This window comes from Tachypleus tridentatus, chromosome 3 (assembly GCF_004210375.1).
Source record: "Tachypleus tridentatus isolate NWPU-2018 chromosome 3, ASM421037v1, whole genome shotgun sequence".
Lineage (NCBI taxonomy): Eukaryota > Metazoa > Arthropoda > Merostomata > Xiphosura > Limulidae > Tachypleus > Tachypleus tridentatus.
In genome coordinates this window covers 92,052,243-92,073,532 of record NC_134827.1, presented here as the reverse complement: position 1 = coordinate 92,073,532, position 21,290 = coordinate 92,052,243, and the positions used below count along the sequence as shown (strand labels likewise).

Below are 21,290 nucleotides of genomic sequence, written 5' to 3'. Positions count from 1 at the left end.
TGTTTTTATGTAGCCTGCCCTCTGCAATGCTAAATAGTCAATAAGAATGAAAGAAAACCTGGTAAGCTACATCTAAGAATTTGGCATCCAAAGGTATTAAACTATATAACTGCCATTTGTTATTCCAAGCAGAGAGTCTTAAGCGTGTGAAACCTACTGTCTGAAAGTGCTTAAGGACCAACTGAATACAGAGACCTCGTGAATTTACCAAGTGTAATTAGATTGATTACAGAAGGAGTATTTCATCCACTTCTACACACTACCAAACAGTTTTAACATAGAGAATTATTATTCCATGTGATAATGAACAAAAATTGAAAGAATACAAACTGTGGAATTTATTTTTCATAATAGTCATGTTTCATATGTAAATTAACTTTTATTTTAACTGTTAACAAACACATCCCACATTTTTAAGCACTGATTTTTTATATTTTATTGAGATTATATAACTCTCTGTTTTTTAAAATAATATTTACTGGAAACAAAGCTCACATTCATAAATCTCTGCTTTAAAAAGAAAAAATGAAAAAAAATATCACAAAAAGTTTATATTCATGAGTACAGGATGCCAGACTTCTAATGCCACATATTTTTAATTTATATCAGTATCATGCTATTGTTTGTAAATATACAGTCCAAGCACACATGACAAAAATCAAAAAATGGTCTGAGCATGTTATATTAGTTTCTTCAAATACAGAATATTTAACAATTTTTAGACTTTTTTGTAACTTCAAAACATCACTCTTTTAATACTGGAAGTGTAAATATATCTCTTCTTATAGCAAAACTACATCAAGCTATGTGCTATGTCCACCGAGGGGAACCAAGCTTCTGATTTTACCACTGTAACTCTGAAGACTTACCACTGTCACAGCAGGAGACTGGTGTAAATATATGAATTATTTTAAATATATTGCTTTTATAACCTGTATGGACCTCAAATAAAGTGAATGTTATTTTGTAAGTTATAATCTATTTCTTTTTTATTTATAAATATAATAATAATAAGATTTAAGCCTGAAAACACATTTGAATATTTATGTAACTAACTTTTACTATTATTTTTATAAGATTTAGAAATATCTTAAGCTGATAGAACCACAGGAGATACTAAAATTATGACCGAAAATATTACTAACAGATGATTCAACACATTTTAATTATAACGTTTTTGTTTTCTATTGAACTTGTTTATGATGTTAAGTTTATTAATATACAGGTTTATATAGCTAAATTAATAAATTACTTTTTAATTTTGTTCTATATAAATAGCTTACTTTTCACCTTAAGTAGTAATAACCATTCATTCAGAGGTTATGTGTTTGGAATGGATCTATTTTACAATTAACAAAGTGCTATGGAATGGGTAAAACAAAAATGTTATTGTATTTTTAGATGACTGATGTATTACTGCAGCAAAAATGTAACCATTTATATAAAAGAAAATTACTTTCATTATGAGTGATGAGGCATATGCCTTTCCATAAGAATTTGTAGGCTACTAGATCAAAGTTAGCACAAGTACCAAAATTATTTTATTCTAATAGATTTGCTGAAATGTTTACATGAGAGAAAAAACATTTTAATACAGTGAATAAAACTCTTTCCTGTTCAAGAATGTGCAGTCAAAAAATAAAGTTTTTAATAAGGGTTTTCTGATTAGACAAATGACTAGATATATGTATATCAAAAAAATAACCTGTAGAGACTATCACATGTTTAAACAAAATATGTGTACTTAAAGAACTATGACAAAGAAAACAAAAACCTAAACACCTCAAATCACATAAAAAATATTAAAATAAGTGTCAAGCATTTCAAGCTAGCTGGTGATTATTTTTTAATTTTCTGGTGTTACACAACAAAACCTAAATATATTACGTTACCAAGTTTGAGATAAAGAACATTCAAAAAAAGTTTAAAAAAGGAAAAATTCACACTGACTAGAAATTCAGAATGTTAAGCTATATTTCAGTAGGAATGGCACTAATTTTCAGCAATTCCTCTCTTCTACTTCTTCATCCTTCTTTCCTACTGCATCTGGATTGGCCAAAGGATCAAGATCAGCAAACAAGTTAAACCATGCCGACCTATCACGTTTCAGACCCTGTTCACAGAACATAAGAATCAGAAGTGGAAATAACAGTCGAACTTCAAGAACCAAATACATGATTATCTTTGAAGCTAAAGCTATAAATATAACATAAATGTTAACAGTTTCAGCTATCACAGTAATTTAGACATCTCACAATATAAATGTTCTCATGCAAATCTTTCAAAACAGAAACTTAAGTTTCACATTTACGTGTTATGTACAATTATAATTTTGGTTTTCATGAACTTTTCTCAGTAATTTGGTTTCACAGTTAACATAAAGGTATAATATACATAAAAGGCATACATGCAAAACTTAAAAAGTTAGTTAACATATCTTGATGTCATAATTAACATTTTAAGGCTTAAGTTTCTCAACAATGTTATTGTATTGTGGTGGATGACACTTTACTTCCAATGTGACCATGGTGTGGTTGAATTCAGTACTTTTACATCAACTTCAAAATGTGGAAATTTCTCTCTATAATAGTTTTAAAGAGTAATAATCATGAGCAAGACATAAAAAAGAAGAATGAAACATAACAGTCTTATACACTATGGCATTCTAGGTAAACTCTGCTACTATGGAATGCTTAAATGGAAAATTAAATTTTCTGCATGTTTGTTGGTTTAATTTTATCATCCAGCTACTTCCTATACAGAATTAAATTATGGGGAATTTTGCACACAACTGTGACTTTCTGATTTTAAAGAGAATAGGAAGGTTTTTTTATCTTGACACTATATTAAGAGCAATTATATCTGATTACTGTCTTGCATATCTTGTGAAACATCTTGGCTAATACTCGCACAGAGTAATCATATAAACTCTACTATGTGGCAAGTTATAAGCATATTTTAAAATCAAGTTTCAGGCCTTTTTTGAATAAAAATTGGTAAAAGGACTTACAGCATATTAATTTTTGCCAGAAAGAAAACTGGTATGATGAAAGAAACATATACAGTTATATGTTGAGCCTCTGAATGCTTAATAATAAAAAAGTAAATACAGAAGAATGCAAAGTTTTCTTGGGATCTAAGTAAAACCTTTCTTTTCTTAGATTAATATCAGTTACCATATTATTTAAAAAGTTAAAATGAAGCCTAGCTTGCCTCTAATTCTGAGAATATTTGCATTTGATCAATTTATTTAACACATATTACATTTGTATCTAACTGGATATACAGAACACTTTATCTTCTCATTATATTAAAACCATGTAAATACTACATCTACTGCAATACTCTTAGTTGTACTAAGAATGCATAAATTGTGCAAAAAAGAAAGTGATAAAAATTTATGTCACACTTATATTCTACCTATTAAGAATAAAAAAATCATATGTATAAAAACTAACAATTTAACACTTTAAAATAAGTAGTATTTTAGCCACTTCATTCTTTCCTTAAAATAAATATAATAGCATTGAAGTGGAATCACTTGGCAAGGTTCATTTCATGTATCTTTTCCCAAACTTTGTGAAGAGAAATATTTACATGGGAAAAGCCACAAAAAATAAAGCAGATATTAAAACAGCACAGTGCAGTCAATGATGCCATAATAGTAATAAGTTTGTAAACAATGGTTAATAAGTATAATGAAGTAATTTAAATTCACAAATAAATCATTTCATTATGATTATAAATTGTTGTTTACCAATTTATTGTAATACTAGCATAATGTGCCTCCATATTCCAGTATCAGAGCTGTAATACATGTACATATTAAACATCTTCACAAAGACTACTGATCATATATGTCAAGTTTAGGGTTGTTAATTAACCCTCTCTCTACTGGTTTGGTTGATTCAATCACATTTGAGACACCAAAATCACATTTAGAATTTCCACACTATGCATTTTAATACATGATGATGAGAAACCCACTTGAAATAAAAATGTATTTCAGAATGGCTGGTATGTTACCAACATAAAGTAGAGAACAATGTTTCACCCTTCCTAGGTCATCTTCAGGTTAACAAAGAACCTGTCCTGAGATACATTTCCATGCATTTTAATATGTTTTGTGAATTTTCATGGACTGTTTGTTTTGAATTTCACGCAAAGCTACATGAGGGATATCTGTGCTAGCCATCCTTAATTTAGCAGCATAAGACTAGAGGGAAGGAAACTAGTTATCACCACTCACTACCAATTCTTGGGCTGCTCTTTTATCAATGAATAGTGGGAGATTGACCATCATATTATAATGCTCCTACAACTGAAAGAGGAGCATGTTTGGTGCAATGGGTATTCAAACTTGTGACCCTCAGATTACAAGTTGAGTGCCCTAACCACCTGGCCATGCTGGGCCTATCTTCATGGAATTTTGTAAGCTTTCATTAAACATTACAAGTCTTTTATAAACCAAAATCAAGAAATTTTAGTGCAGTATTTTTACTGAAAGTTTCTCCAGGAATGCATAGAGTCAAAGAATTGACTAATCCAAATGTAAATTTCATGACAAGATTAAAAATATTTTTCTTTACACCAAAATTGTCAAATTTCCCTTACATAATCTTTAATACCTCCCAAATAAATATAAAATGTTTTTTTTCAATAAAATTTTTATTTTATGTTATTTTTCATATCCTAACTCTATATGTATCTAATCAATTTGTCCAACATTGTTACCACCATCAAAATATGAAATAAACCTAATTTACCCATTTTTTTATTTCTAGAATGACTGAAAACTGTAACAAGAAATCATAGTTGTTTATACATAATAGCTTGAAGCTCATGACAGCATAAATCTGTTTCTACATAAAGTTTATCATTTTATTGTCTTTTCAACCATGTCACACAAACAGTAAATTGCATGGTGAACATGTAGCTCACTCTGCTGTATCTATTTACATAATGCATGAGCATACTTTGTGAAGAATTTTGATTACTATTATTTTTATCTTACTTAATCTAGGCCTGGCATGGCCAAGTGCATAAGGCGTGCGACTCGTAATCCGAGGGTCGCGGGTTCGCGCACGCGTCGCGCCAAACATGCTCGCCCTCCCAGCCGTGGGGCGTTATAATGTGACGGTCAATCCCACTATTCGTTGGTAAAAGAGTAGCCCAAGAGTTGGCGGTGGGTGGTGATGACTAGCTGCCATCCCTCTAGTCTTACACTGCTAAATTAGGGACGGCTAGCACAGATAGCCCTCGAGTAGCTTTGTGCGAAATTCCAAAAACCAAACCAAACCTTACTTAATCTAACCTTATCTAATGTAATAAGTTTCTAAACAAGAAAAAAAAGTATTTACCAGGGTCTCTCTCTCTTCTTTTTTTCTGTCATCTGCCAGTAAAACTTAAGCCTATTTTTTATACTAATGGTACTACATCACTAAATTGTTCATTTAATTATATAATACACTTAAGAAGACAGAATAAGAGCACATAAAACAAATCATGTCATAAATGTTCTAGTTTGCTAATTATGCAATAAAATCCTTTATAATTTCATCTGAGCCAGTTAATGTGATTCCCATGAAATAGACAATTCTGTATGAAAGAATAATGTAATATGTCATTTTATAGATTGAAACTTTAGATTTCTATTGGTTATAGATGATATAGCAAAAATATCAGAAAACCAACTATTAACAATTTGTGAAAAAGGAAATGTGGACAGGTAGACATAGCAAGTTGATCTGATTTTCTTGTTTGTGGCTTTGTAAACAAATAGGTTTGAAGGCTATAAAAATTATGCTTTGTCTAAGTAATGATTATATTATAGTAAGTAATGGGTGATAAATAACTTAATGAAAAAAAGGAAGACCTAGAGAGCAAATGTCACAATTCTCATACTAGAGGGAATAATTAAGGAATTTTTTAAATGTTTCTTTATAAAATTAAAAATGTAAAACTTATATAATATTTAAACTTGATTTATTAACTACATTTTGATGCCACACTTATGTGTATACAGTTATACATTTCAAACACTGTTAAAAAATAGATTTCTGGGAAACCAGGTGCATCCTTTACTGCACATGTCAAGAGGTTTTAGTGACTTGCATTCTAAACTCAATTACTAATTTTTATGTTACACCAATTAGTAAAGCATAAATTCATAGCTAATAATACATATTTTAATAGTATCTAAGTTTTTCAATTCTTAATTTTATAAGACAATATTAAATAAAACCCTGAACTTCTCCTATTGTGAGAAATATTACAATCTCTCTTGGCATCCTCTCTTTTCTATTCAATTCACCACTCTTCCAATACATATGAAATTTATTGTAAATTACTCACTAAAATCTCTTGCTGAGAAAAAACATTTTTATAACCTTCATCCTGTCTGGTTACAGAGCCATCAAACAATAAATCAGACCCCTCTTGCCACACCCACCTGTCATATCCTCTTTCAGTCTCTATGACTCTCTTAAAGTAGCCAAATGCCTCATCATCTAATTATAGACTCGCATGAATGGATTAATGAGATTCCCACTGTCCCTATCTACTATTTAGTGAAACCACAGCCAAGGGAATGAGCTTGGAGAAATCAATAGAAAGCCACTGATTTCATCTATCAAATGACGTATATTATGATGTGTTCTGAACAGGAAATTGTCATTTTGTCTGTTAGTACAATTTTCATTCCTTCAGGAAAGGTAATGACTAGCTTAAAATTAGCTTGTAAAGCCAGAGAAATTGTCTACTTTTTGTAAGTTATTATTCTATGTTCTTTGGTGCATTATTTAATTAAATAAAAATGATTTAGTGCATTACTACTATTAGAATAAAAACACAGGGTTACGTGTCATTGACAGTCAAAAGAAAAAACTGGTTAAATACTTCATTTCTTTTTTTTCATTTTTCAAGTTTATTATTTATTATTATTAGAATAACTAAAATATAGAATTAGGAATATCATTAGGTTATTTGGTAAAATAAATAATATAATAAAAATGTTTCAGGCCCTTATGTAAGCACAGCACAAAATAACTCATAGGTAGTGTAGCTCACTCAATAAAGTGAGCTCCATATAAAGTGATATAGTAGTAGTTAGACATGGTTCAAAGAGCAAAAAATGCAAGTAAAAAATGATGTATACTGTTAGAAGTCTATAGCTACTTAGAATACAAAAGTGTAGTTTTATGTTACAATATGAAGGGTAATTTAGATTCACTTTTAGTTTAATTTTTTTGTGGTTATGAGACAAGTAAAACTGTTCAATTTTGTATGCTGGTAGGGTACAAAAAACAGATAAAATGTAAAGTTTCAATGAAAATAAACACTCAACATGTATTTAGGGTTTTACAAATTATGTAGATTAAGTTGATATTTATGAGATGAAGAAAAGTATTTTAATCTTAACATTGAAAATCCCTTTGTATATGAACTAGTAGAAAAAAATACTTCACTAAAATATTTTTTTGTATGTAAAAGATTTAAAATGTTTACTGAAAGTCTGTTAAAGAGTGTGAAAACATACCTACTATATTAAAAGTTAGAAGTATAAAATTCATGAAGACTTTAAAAGAGTACAAAGGGATTATGTAGTTGGTCAAATTGAACCAAACCCATGTTGAGAATTATTAATGTGTATTTGTCTCAAAATCTTAACAACAGCCAATGTGGCTGGTTTTACACAATGACAGTTCCAAAAATAGTTGTATTACAATAACAGCTAATGGTTGTTTAAGTACAACTGGATAATTTTTAAGAATTTCCTAATTTATTTAGCTTTAAAATATATTTTTATTTATATAATACCTATTAAAACAGATTGCAAACACTTATTTTCCTATGTTATGGAAAATAGGAAATCAGTTCATAAAACCTTTAAATAAATAAAATAAAAATAGAAAAGTTTATTTACTAAAGACATACTTCATTCTATATAAATCATACTGCAGTTTCTGTGTGTTCTGAACATGCAGATAGATACCCATTACTATCTATATGTGCATGCACATGCACTTCATTTCAATAGGTGTAAAAAAATGTTCATGTAAATATATTTTAGTAGACATTTCAAACAATAACAGGTTAAAAGCTTATCAAAGTGTTCAAGAAAATCAGCATTCAGTTGCAGGTAACATGACAATACAGTGGAACCCCTCTAAGCGGCCACCCCTTGAAAGCGGTCATTCAATCACAGTCCATTTTTTGTTTAAATAATCCCTAATTATGTACAGTGAAACCCCTCTAATCAGACCAGTTTGTCTCGGTCCTGAAGGTGGCTGCTTTAGAGGGTTTCCACTGTAGTAAGTAAAGTTTAGCCCTAACTAAACTAAAGCATCAAAAGGTACACAAGTAAGTTTGTTAATTTATCTCTTTAATGATTATAGGTTGTACTTAAAGCCTTAACTGATTAAGCCTAACACAAGTGGATTTGTAGATTTTGATGTTTGTGATTAGAATTCTTCAGTATGATACTCAAAATCTTGTATTTAAAGAAGTACTGTCATAGTTATATGAAATTGACTACAAATGTTCTGTGGGTATCTGCTAGTATATACAGATTTAGTAATATTCATATTTTCTTTCAATTGTAAAGGTTGATATTCATCCAACTTTTACCCAATAAACAATTGTTTATCTATAATGATATTTTTTTATGAGTATAATAAAACAGGACACATACATATACACACACATACCAAGTTATGCAATCAGTAATTTTATTTTAACACTCCTACGAAAAGTGGGGCCTAATAGGCCCCAGAGCAACTTGAAAGGTTATTAATATTAGGCTAATAAATTTGTATTTAAATGAAATTGTCATTTCATTTGATTTCATTTCATTAAATGAATTTAAATGGCAATTTCATTTAAATACAAAATTATTAGCCTAATATTAATAACCTTTCAAGTTGCTCTGGGGCCTATTAGGCCCCACATTTCGTAGGAGTGTTAATAATTTAGTTGCCACTAAACTTCTCTGAAATATTATTCAAACTCTTACCATCTTCTCTGAGGCTGACAGCTTGACTGGTCTGGAAATTGGTGACTGAGCTATGTTATGGTTTCCATGTGACTCCTGTTCACTGACTGGTGGTACCATTCGAGACTCCATACAAGTATCTGTGGTAGAAGATGCTGCTAAAATAATTAGAAAGAATAAGAAATCTCTAGAGCATTGGACTGTATGAAATGTATATTATGTTTGTGTAATTAATTATAAAAAATACTAAAGTCACAAATATTTCTACAGTGGTACACATCTAATATTAGATTATCACTTAACAAACCAATATCTGTTTTACAATGAAGTTGAAGTTTGTGAAAGTGTATTATGTCAATTAAATGGTATTCAGACAGTTCAACTAGTCAGGCAAAGTGGAGATTGGATATGGTACTAGCAGGGTGCTAGGCTAAGAAAATACAATCTAATTTTGATCAGTAGTTCTTGATGATTCTCACTAATATTGTGGTTTTCTTTTTATTCTAGAGGAATATAAAGTTCAACAGAAGCAACATGTGAATAAGTCAAATGTACATTTGTCACATTAACATTTGGAAGCTAGCCTCAGTGACTATCCCTGAGATAATGAATAAAGAGCACCCTTGAACCTAAGTAACACACTTTTAAAATCACTTGCTCTGATAAGAGGTTATATTATCTATTTCTGTAAGCTGGCAAAACTAACAAAGAGAAGTGCTGCTGTGTTATACGATACTGAATTGTTACGTAACCAAAATATAGAAAACTCAAAATTTTTAACACGGACAATGTATAAATGACGTATACTACCAAAATATATAGAAACTAAAACTGAAACATATTTGGAATATCTGTTCAGATTACATAAATATTACTGAAAACACAGAAAAAAAAAACTATTCAGAAAAGCATAAAAAATAACAAAAACAAATCACAACAGAAAATAGCCTTTGATGGTGTCAATAAAAAATCAATAATGAAAATACCTGTCTCACAAACACCTCAGGTCTAAAAAGACTTACAGAGAAGCATGAAAACGAACATGAAAACAAAATAGCAGCCTACATAGTGAAGGTAATCCAGTTACACTTTATAACTGAGGAAAGTGAAAATCAGTTAACAGGTAAGATCATCTTTCAACATTATCTATAGGATTTTGAGTCTTTTACTTTACAGTATGGTAACTAAAAATAATTTTGACATGTGAATCATGTTGTATTTATACAAATTTAATACTATTCAGCAGACCAAGTGTTTAGTGATTATATACACGTATATTTTAAAGATTTTTCTTTTTCACTGAAGATAAAATTTAAAAAAAATAAGCTGTGTTTTAGAGGCCTAATGCATTCTTCAATTGGCTATATCCTCTGTGGTAGATTGTAATTCAAGGCTCATCAGCACAGCTTGAGTTAGCAAATCAAAGAAATATTATTATGCCTATTATAAATGTGAAATGTATGTAAAATACTGCATTTATGGGTTTTGAGCCCATTTTATTTCACCATACAGTAACTTCATGAAAATAAAAGAAATTGTTAGATTTTTTTGTTTAGTAATAAACCATTTTAAGCATATTTTACTTTAAGTTTACATTGCATTTTCAAGTTAAACCTTCATTTGCAAATGATGTAGGAGCAAAAAAGTATTATGAAGATATTACACTTCTGGTACAAGAAACAGTTACATTATTTAAGATCAGGTGATTTTTTTTCAAATAGACACCTCAACTCTAACATATTATTCTATAATTTTCAAAAAAATTCTACAAATTTAACTACACTTCATATTTCAATTCAAAATAATAATAATTTTCCTAACCAGTATCTTTTAAATGGAGGTTTGATATATCGGTAGTCATATCCAGAAGCTGAGATGGCAAAATTCCACAAGCTGTAGTACCATTTGACTGATGACCAAACTGATCCACTTCATTGTTTTGTTTGGACAAAAGTGATTTCTGTGGGCTCTGGGGAATGTTTCCAAAAGCAGCTTGCCACTGGTGAGAAAAGCTGTCTTCATTTTCAGACATATTTGGAATAAAAGGTAAGCTGTCTTTGGAAGCATTTAAGATTTCATTGAGAAGTGTCAGGTCATCTTTTTCACTATCTTCAATTTCTGGGTTGTCAGTCAAAAAGTCTTTCTGCCCTGGAAACAGTAAAATACATTCACAGGTTAAATTTGTTTTACAAAAACAAAAAGCTTGTTAATTTAATCACTCAAAATATAGTTGCATTACAAATGTGAAGCAATAAATGAGACACCAAATAAAAACAGTAATTTCTAATTTACTTTTGTTTACACACAAATGCTATTTTACTGCATCATATCTTGATTTTTTGATGAATATCACAGTTTAAGATTGATTAACATAAAAATATTTAAACTGGAAACTCTAATGCAAGACAGGTATAAAAAAATAACTTAATACTTGAGTTATATTTTTACATACATCCTTTAGTTGCTTTGTTTTCTTTAGCAGATTCAGTTTGATGAGAATGTATTGACTGGGTTTCTTCAGAAAGTTTCAGTAAAGGCATATTATTATCAGGTTTTCCTGTAGAATCAATGCCTATTAATTCCTGATTGGAAGAAAAGTTAAGATTCTTTCCTGATGGCATTACTTGTTTTTTTGGTGAGGACAACATGCCTTGAAGATCAGAATGTTTCTTCTGTAATTTCTTTGAAATTTCTTTATTTTCCTCCTCTTCATCATGATACTCAGACTCAAAGAAAAGTAACCTGAAAATACATTGAATAATTTTACTTACAGATAAAGCAACAATTATACTTCAATGATGCAGACTTAGGTTACAAAGACACACTATTATCAATCATACTAAACCACTAAGTATATTTGTGCAAAGTTATACACAGACTATCAGCTCAGAAACATTCCTAATTTTAAACAGAATAAAGGCAGCTATTCAATGATATCTGCAAATCATAAATGAATGGTTTGTTGTTAATGGTGCACAATGAGATATTTGAACACTGCTCCCATCAAGTACAGGAACCTGATCTGTTAGCATTATAAGCCCTCAGACTTAACACTGAGAGGGGGGAATGTTTCAATAAACAGTAGAATTTGAATGCTATTCTTCTCTTACAGATGAGCTAGTTCCAAACTGTGAAGTACGTTTTTGTGGTAAGGGATCATAAACCATAAAACCCCAGATTAACAGTCCAGCAAACTAGCACCACTACAGAATCCCAGCTTTTAACTGGTAATAGCTGTAATTATAGTTGGTAATAAATGCCTTTTATTTTTTAACACAACATACTGTCCTTCACGTGGACAGAAGTTTAATGTGTACAACAATAGCAATTCCAAATGCTAAGTTCTTTTTTTCTTTAACACCATATACAGTAAAATATTTTTACTCCAAACCCTTTTGTGATGAGTTATTTATTCTAGATGAATGACACATCTGGGAAGTAAAATCAGTCACTTTGAATACACTGAAAACTATTACAGGCATAATCCACTGATAAATGAATGTAAGGGTCTAAAACTGGTTAAGGTGGGTATGAACCTGGTAAACAAAAAGCAACTGTACATGCAATACAATTAACAATTATTACTGTACATGTTATCAACAGTTATACAAATTGCATAATCATTGAGCCATAAATCATCACTTTGTATAAACACTCTCAAATGGCAATTTTTACTAATATTCTATAAAGCAATTTATTTAGGGTTTAACCTCACATATAGTAAATATAGGTTTTGAATCTATGTGTATCTGTAATACTTTTAGATACAAACAGAGGAAACACCTATGTCAAATCTCTAATAATGTCTGACAATTTACATATTGTTCTAAACACTACTAAGAGTACAGTTTGATAAGCTAATCAATTACTAAAACTGAGTACCTATGGCATTAATTAGTGCCTCATAAGTTTGTTAATTAACGAAAATTAAGCATTCATGATTATTACTGTTTTTACTATTTCTTTCTTTTCTTTAAATACTGTAGCAGGAAGCCTACTGTTTGCAAAATGTATCTTGCATTGCTTCCCTTATTTACCAACTGTACCAAAAGGCTACTGTAGGTTAGAACATACTTTGCATCACTTTTCCTTTTTTATTTATTTAACCACTGTACAAGGAAGCCTACTGTTGAGTAAGATACTTTTTGTATTAGTTTCCCTTTTATACTTACCTACTGCACCAAGAAACCTACTGTTGGATAAACACACTTTTTATTACTTTTGTTTTTTAATGGAAAACAAAAATCATTTTGTTGATAGTATCATGTTACTCACAAGTAAAAAACCACTTAGAATAAAAACACTTCTCTGGTTTTGTTTGGCTTATGGTTATATTTTTTTCATATTATAATTAACGTAATCTATGTACTACTTTTACAAAGATGAAATAAAAAACAAACATTGAGCACTCACTGATCTGTATCTATGTTGTTTTCCTCCAAAACTGGTTTCTCAGAATTGGATGTTTCTTCTGCAAGTTTCTTTGATGGTTCAGTCAATTCCTTGGATGAAAAGATAAATTAATGTTCATAAAAATTATTTTAATTCTCATTACTGAATTACCAGAAGTTAATATAACTCATCAATACCAACAACTCTTTGTGAAATGTAAAGATGATTGTTTTGATTTTGTTAGTCATGAGGTTTGTTAACATTATGTCAGGCCAAAAGAAATATTGGTAAGGTTATAAACTTATATTACAGCATAATAATCTCAGACTATCTTTTGTCATGAACCATTTAATTTCAAGTCAAATGATAAACACTGTGTTTAAAACCTAATAAATGTTGAGTAAAAATGTTTGAAATTTAGTCAATAAATCCTTTTTATATTTAATACTGTTTATCTGTCAACATAAGTCTTTGTCATTTCAACCACCATGTAATCACAAAACTATATGTTATAATTCTGAATTTAATAAATGAATCTTTGCAAAATTTGATAAGCTTTTAGTAAACAGAAGTTTGTTGTGTGCACACACACACACACACACACAAGGGTGTTTTAATAAAGTACCATTACAAAGAATTTGCATGTGAATATATGAAGCCTTTACTGAGTCAATCTCAGTGAAGGTTAATTTCATGCTAAGAATAAAAATACTTTTCACATAACAGTTTTCACATTTTATTTGCAAAACCTCTAAAGCCTCCTAAATTAATACAACTTCTTTAGCATCTTTCTAGACTGACTGCAGATCATAAAATGCAATTATGATTATTTATTCTAAGTAGTGTCATGCTTTTATAGGTTTCACCTTTGCTTTAAATTAATTTTGTTGTTCATATTTCCCTTTGAACCAGGTATAAGTAACATAGTAAGGCGATAAACCATCTGGTGGAAATTAAAATAAATAATCTATTGAGTTACATCATGCATCTGGCCTTCTAACCTAACCTAACCTATAAACAGTTTTAGAAATACCATTAGTGCTTGAAGCAATGTCTTTAGTCGAAACACACTGAACTCTGTATTGCCACTAATAAAAAAACAAAATAGACCATTATTTGAGTGGTGAAGCATATAATCTGCTCTTTCTATTAGTTATAATGATGTCTAATGGCAATATTAATATAACTGCCAAAAAAGTTGAAAAAAAAATCTAAATTTCTATTTTTATTTTCTTTTTAGAATAACATTAAAGTAGAATGTGAAACTACATTGTTTATCTAGAATGTTTATCCTAAGTATCTTTAAACCGATAACAGCACAGATCTATTTATACTTAAATTTTATTGTTTTATTGCCCTTTGACCCATGTCTAACTACTCATTATATGCCATCGGTTCCCAAACTGTGCGCTGTGGCATCACGAGAACTCACAGGAGTGCCGCAGGATATTTCAAAGTTTCAAGGGAAACACTGTAATGTCGACATCTGTCGGACACCATGCAAACTACTAGCTTGAGGTAGTTCAGTTTTAACATTAGATCATGCAACATTCCTTTGATGATATTTTTGAATGTTTGACATGTATTTATTTACTTGTACTTCTGGCTAGGCCAGTAACATCTAGAACTTTCTCGCTTCTTAGATTTTGTATATAAATACCAGTCGACTCTCCAGGTCCGTCAGTAATCAAAATAACTGAAGGGTGTTGTGATCAAGTGTCTGCGAGGTGTAGCGAAGTTCAGTGAATTATTTTGTTGATTTTTAGTCTTTGTGCATAAAAATGTAAATATTTTTTAACATTAATAAGAAGTGTGGGAGTGAAAAAAAAGGATGGCGAACCATAGACCAGTGGCAAAGTTGTGAAGACACAAAAATATTGGAAATATGACGATAGTTTTCTAGATTTTGGTTTTATTTTGGTAGATGTCTATCACAAAGAGTATCTGCAGTGTGTATTATATTTAAAGTTTTGGCTCCAAAACCTACTAAAATGCCACTTAGAGACCAAAGTTAAAAAGAAAATGAGCTGAAACTAGAAAATTAATATCTGAAATCAGTTATTTTCTTCAGTTATTTTACATCTATCAGTCTTTACTAAAATGAAATTATCTACCAATAATGTTATATAAATATCCTGTGGACTAAATAATTTCAAGTGAAGGATCTTCAATGCTTGAGCTATAATGTGGTTACATAAATTAAGGACAGGTGCATTGACTATTTAAAAATAAACAAACATTAATTGGATCTCAGGCACGTAAAGGAATTTTAATGAAAAATATAGCAGTTATAAATTGTAATAATTATTTTATTTCACTATATAATTATGCCATATATTTACTTTTCACAGAAGAATAAAACGTACTACCTACATAGATCAGAACTCAAAATCAACATTGTTAATAATTAAGTGTAATAAAGAGAAGAGCTACAATACTTTATTAACACTAAACAAACTTGAAATTAATCAGTTAATTGCATTTTACATCTCTGAACTCACATCACATAAATGATTGGGTTGTCATAAGGCAACTCTATAAATTTTCCTATCCAATATCCTTCATTCAACTTTCTATATTACTTCTATCACTCGCTGCATAGAAGGAACAGATTACACAAGCTCTGACTAATTATAATTTTTATGACAATATCAGGACTTCATCAATAATAGAAAACCATCAAGTAACAGATGACATATTTTTGTCAATCACTAATATGGATTTGAGTTTATTTTAACATTGATATAGGTAGTTTGGTTTGTGCCAGTATGCTCAAATTAGAGAAGTTTTAGGCACTAGAAATGGTTCAAAATTTGAATTCAAATGAGTTTTAAATAAAACTTTGCATAAAATTACAAAAGTCCTTTAGATATCCACTTTAGATATACTAATTTATCTTCATTTTTATATCCCTGAATAGGAAAGATATTTCTTTTTTTTAACAAATTTATTGAACTTCAGTTTTTAAGTAATGAATTATTCAGACACCGGAGTAGGTGGAGGAAGACGAAATTGCTCATCAAAGAAATGATAAAAAATATTTTGAATTTTTTCCTTGTCATTTTATATACTCATCTTTGGTCACTAACTAGGTGTTGGTAAATAATATATAGTATTAATAATTTTTAAGTTTTCCAGTCACCTCACTAGGCTTACACTTGCATCTTTGACAGATACATCACAGATTCCTTCCAATACCTATATCTATGTATCTTGTTTATTTTTCAAAAAATGTCAGGGAATATTTAATAAATATTTTGTTATTGGTACAATGCACAAGCATTTTTAAAGTAAAAGACTAAACAATGCATTTTCATCATTGTATGTAACAATAAATAAATTATGCAAATAATGTTGTATGAGACTGGTTGAATGATATAAATAACAATTTCAATCCTTCTTAAATATAACCAAAACTTCACCATTGTGAAGAGTCACTTTCAAACTTTCATTTCTGATTTCACATGCTTGCTGATCTCTTACAAACTGCATCCAAACAAATCAAAGTATTTGTATAGCTCTGTATGCATTGATACCTGTCTTATGATCACAAGTTTATGGAAGTAAGATAAAGCTATATATTAGATATTGAGAAACACTTCCCAGAAACATATATATATCTTCTGATTTCTATTTTATGATCATGAAATTACAAGCTATAGATTAAACCTTAAGAAAACATTTTTCTTAGAAAAATATATACGTACTTATACTGTTATGACAAGCATTTTAACAGTAAGTTGCATCATGAAATCAAATCTTATCATCTTACTAAATATGAAACATCAAATAACATGAAAGAGATTAGATTACTATGTAACAAAGTTCTGTATTGATGTTCAAATAACATCTGAAATAACATTTTATATTGTAAATCAAAGTTTCAATCTAAATTTCACCTTACACAACACCTAAATTGAACAGCTCAGATATGGCTAACTTATAAGTATTGATTAGAGAAAAGACAACCAGTCAGCAACATTCACATATTTCTAACTAAATAACAAGACTAACTGTTACACTTATAACTCCCCACAGCTAATAATACAAAACAGTCAACAACATACTGTAACGCAAACTGGAAATCTACTGATATGCAGATTAGCATGCTAACCACTAGACCATGTCTGGCCCCATGTTCAAAAATAATATTCTCTTGGTATCTTACCTTTAACATAGAGAACTCATAATGTTGATATCCTTTGAAACTTTCAGCTACAGCAGACATTGTGCGAGAAGTTTTCTCCCAGAACTGAAGCAATGTACATTGGTATGTTGCAAGAGCAAGAGAGAGCATGTTGCATCGAGAAGCTGATAGTAGATCAACCTTTTGAAGAGTGTCAACCTTCATTTTATCAAATCTGGTTTTTGTTTTTTTGACGTAACTCTGGACCTATTACATTTGAAAGGAGAAAAATAATGAAACTTAAGCAATGATTTTGATTTCAATAATTTAATACTATATCACATGAAGTGAATAAACAGAAGGTTGTAGTCAATCTCTGTGAACGAAAAAATCTTTTTAACAACAAACAGTAGTAACACAAACATGAAAACAATAAATAAATTTGAAACCCAAGTTATATCACCACTGTGTAATTTTGTCAAGCCTCAATTTTATACTGTTCAACCAGATACGTATATTTCCTGTAATCAGAATTCTAAAAAAACGGTTATTACCAGTGCTGCATAACTGCAGACCATATAACTGATAAGGTTCTTAGTTTCATTAATTTCACTTCAATAAGTCAAATCTCACAACTTATTTTCATGAATTTTCCTGAACCACATTAAAATTTATAATTTCACACTATTTTGACATTCTTCATCTACGTTCTTTTATAGCTAGGAGACAAATACATTAACAGAGTATTTATAAGTGTTATATTTACAGAGATAAAGTTCTTTGTTTTAGAGCAAAGTCACATAAAGCTATCTGCTGCATATTTTAGCATTGCAAGTCCATAGAGGACCAGGGAGAAAGTATCAGCTTTGTTAGTCGAACTGTAGGTCTATTGATGTAAACAACTATTATTTTCCTTGTAAGAAAACAGTGATGAAAGCTATTTATGAATATCATTATTTGAAATGAGATCTGAAAATATTTTACAACATGATTAATAGACAATGATCCATTTTTCTTGTTAAAAAACAAAACAAAAAGACCTCAGTGGCTATAAACTACATTATATACAAGCAGTTTTTCCTGAAAATGATCTATAAGACTTTTAACTTCTTGCCTTTCAGAGGATGGAGATTACAGTGATTAATGTTGACTTACTCTTAGTAATGAAAGGGAATTTTCGGAATGTTTCATAAAAGTTGTGACACATAATAGTGTCAGAAAGTGCACGCATTATGAAATATCATCATTATACATTATACTATGACTAAGAGCACAGCTGGCAAGATGTAAAAATCTCAATCAAAAGAATTGAAAGCATTTAAAAGAATACCTGCCAAAAAGGAATACTATATCCACTATAAGACAGTGAAGTATTTATGAAAAATGTTAATGATGTAGAACAAAGACAGAGTTCTCATTTAGCCAAAACACATCAAGGATTGATGTTCCTTTCAAAAGCTGGCACTGTATTAATTTGTAATCAAAGATAAAGAGAGGCAATTAAAAACTTCACAGATGTCAGAAAAACACCTTCTAATTTTCCTTAAAAACTGAGAACAGATAGAATAGGTGGAATAAGTTCCACGTAATATAGAACAAGATTAGGTGCTATAAGAACTTGTCCACCATGACATTCCAAGAAGACTGCAGACAATGAAATTCACACTGTATGGCAGTTACAAACACTGTTTACAGTTACTATTTACTAAGATTTTTAAAGTTTCATGACAAATAAAATAATAATGCTCTGAAGGTTTAGCTACAAATTATTATTTGCTAATCTTGTATAATGCATCAAAAAGGCAGACTGGAGTTTTCTAACAACCTCCTGGGGATCCCTACCCTTCCTTTAGTGAGTTTTGTTCATCTAATTTCTCCCTTCATCATAAAAGAAAAAGCAACCACACACTGAGAAAATAAAAGTAATTCTCAAGTACATTTTCAGAATAACAATAAGAACTGTATAAATATAAATTAAAGATAACTTATAATATGAGTAGCAGCAGAAAAATAGTGCCATGCAAAAGTTCATAACTTTTATATGAATTTATGAAAATCAAAACAAACTCTTAAGTTTTGTTGTTGTTTTTCTACTTTCAGTTTATTCTCCACATTATGAATATACCAAGAATGTTTAAATGACACTTCTAACATTAAAAAGCATTTCATAAATGAGTGATTTTCAACATTTTAATTATCGCTTTATAATACAACATTTCAAAATGTTTTAGCAAGGCAATGCATGACACTGGTTTCTTGGGTAGTAATAAAAAAACTCTAGGCAGTAGAAGTCCAAGACTTCACTAACATATTACTCAAACTCGTAACTCATATTAGCCTGGCAGAAATAATTGAAGAATACCCAATTTATTAACATAATGAAGTTGTCTTACTCATCAAGTGACTTTGTTGTAAGTGGAAGATTTCACAAATCTATTGATATTTGACATGTACCACAATATATTTTTATAACAACATTATATAACCTAATAATTACACTTTAAATGCTGAAAGATGAAGCACCCAAAACTAAATATAATCCTACACAATACTGACAATTATAATTCAAAAATGTAGTGTACTTCAGATTTAAAAAGTTGTAATTCAAGTAATTCAACCAGTACCATGTTTGTCATATCCCAGTCAGCTTGTTGAATCCAGGTATAGAGTAAAAGGCTTTTTTTGTAATGGATGTAACAGGCAAAGTGTAATTTATATATCATTACATTCTTTACTTTCATTCATAAGTTTTTATAATCATTTCTTTTTCTGTGCAACAGGCTCAGAGGAATTAATTCTTGGATGTGGGATCCTCAGATCAGAAAAAGATATGCAGGATTTCCTGTTTAAGCCACAAACTTAAGGACTCAGTAGCAGCCTAGAACTTTCATAGGTGTTAGATGGGATGTCTCTCCTAACTTCACTTTAAATAAATGGAAGAATTAAATGAACATAGATCATTATGGTGGTACAAGATCTGAATGTCCAAAGACTAAATAAGGAAGTTTCTACAGAGCTCCACATTTGTCATCAATCAGTGTTGATGGAGTTCACAAGGAGGTATTTTATTAATGTTAACTTCTTTTCAAAGCATGTTACCTATATAGATCAAAACTTAAAATAAACCAATTGATAAGTATACTAATTTAATAAACCATTCTTAGTGAAGTGATAAAAACATATTATTTCATTGTTTGGTTAGTTCAGTATATTTGCTGTTCACAATATTTTCAACATGAAATTTACTAACCAGAGCAACTTCACACTCAGGTGAGAAAAATATTTCTCAGAGTAAGAACCTTTCCAAGAAAAACAGCAAGCTGCTATATATTGTGTGGGGATCTTTATTAAGCACAGTAAACTAATGAAGTGAATGGTGAGAAGGAAAAAAAGCTGTATGCTTGTACAAATGCTGGTACTTTCAGTCACTGAGAAAGGAGACAGTAAATCTGTTAGTGTTTCAAGTGAAAAAATGTCAGATAAGTAAGACTTGAATCATTTCTTTAACAATGCCATTCTTGAACTCCTTTCTGCATGTCACTGAGATACATTCAAAATTGTTGTATATACTGGTTGAATTATCATCATTGGTGGCTTTGTTTATGATAACACTTCAGCTGTTTCTACCTAAAATATGTTACACCTGTAGAAATGATTAAACTGTATTTAGGTTTTATATTTTACCTAGTTATGCATTATTCCTGTTTTAAAATTCATATTTGAAAGATTTAATAATTTTTATAAAATAACCAAAGCTTTCCTTATTCTGTGAGGTTTTAC

The 21,290-nt window shown here is 29.9% G+C and overlaps 1 protein-coding gene across 5 annotated transcripts in view; it reads right to left on the bottom strand.

Annotated features, from left to right (window-relative positions):
- Positions 1–421: 421 nt before the first annotated feature.
- The window catches only part of ICA69 (islet cell autoantigen 1-like protein), a 74,209-nt gene continuing 53,340 nt past the window's right edge, over positions 422–21,290 (bottom strand). For 4 of the 5 annotated variants that reach the window (XM_076495677.1, XM_076495676.1, XM_076495680.1 and 1 more), the window contains exons 7-12: positions 17,553–17,777; positions 13,406–13,494; positions 11,445–11,734; positions 10,814–11,140; positions 9,014–9,150; positions 422–2,113 (exon numbers count right to left, since the gene is read on the bottom strand). In XM_076495677.1, the coding sequence (XP_076351792.1) occupies positions 2,000–2,113; positions 9,014–9,150; positions 10,814–11,140; positions 11,445–11,734; positions 13,406–13,494; positions 17,553–17,777 (1,182 nt within the window). In that variant the 3' untranslated portion in view covers positions 422–1,999. The remainder of the gene's footprint in view (positions 2,114–9,013; positions 9,151–10,813; positions 11,141–11,444; positions 11,735–13,405; positions 13,495–17,552; positions 17,778–21,290) is intronic. The other variant, XM_076495681.1, reaches the window with a different exon arrangement.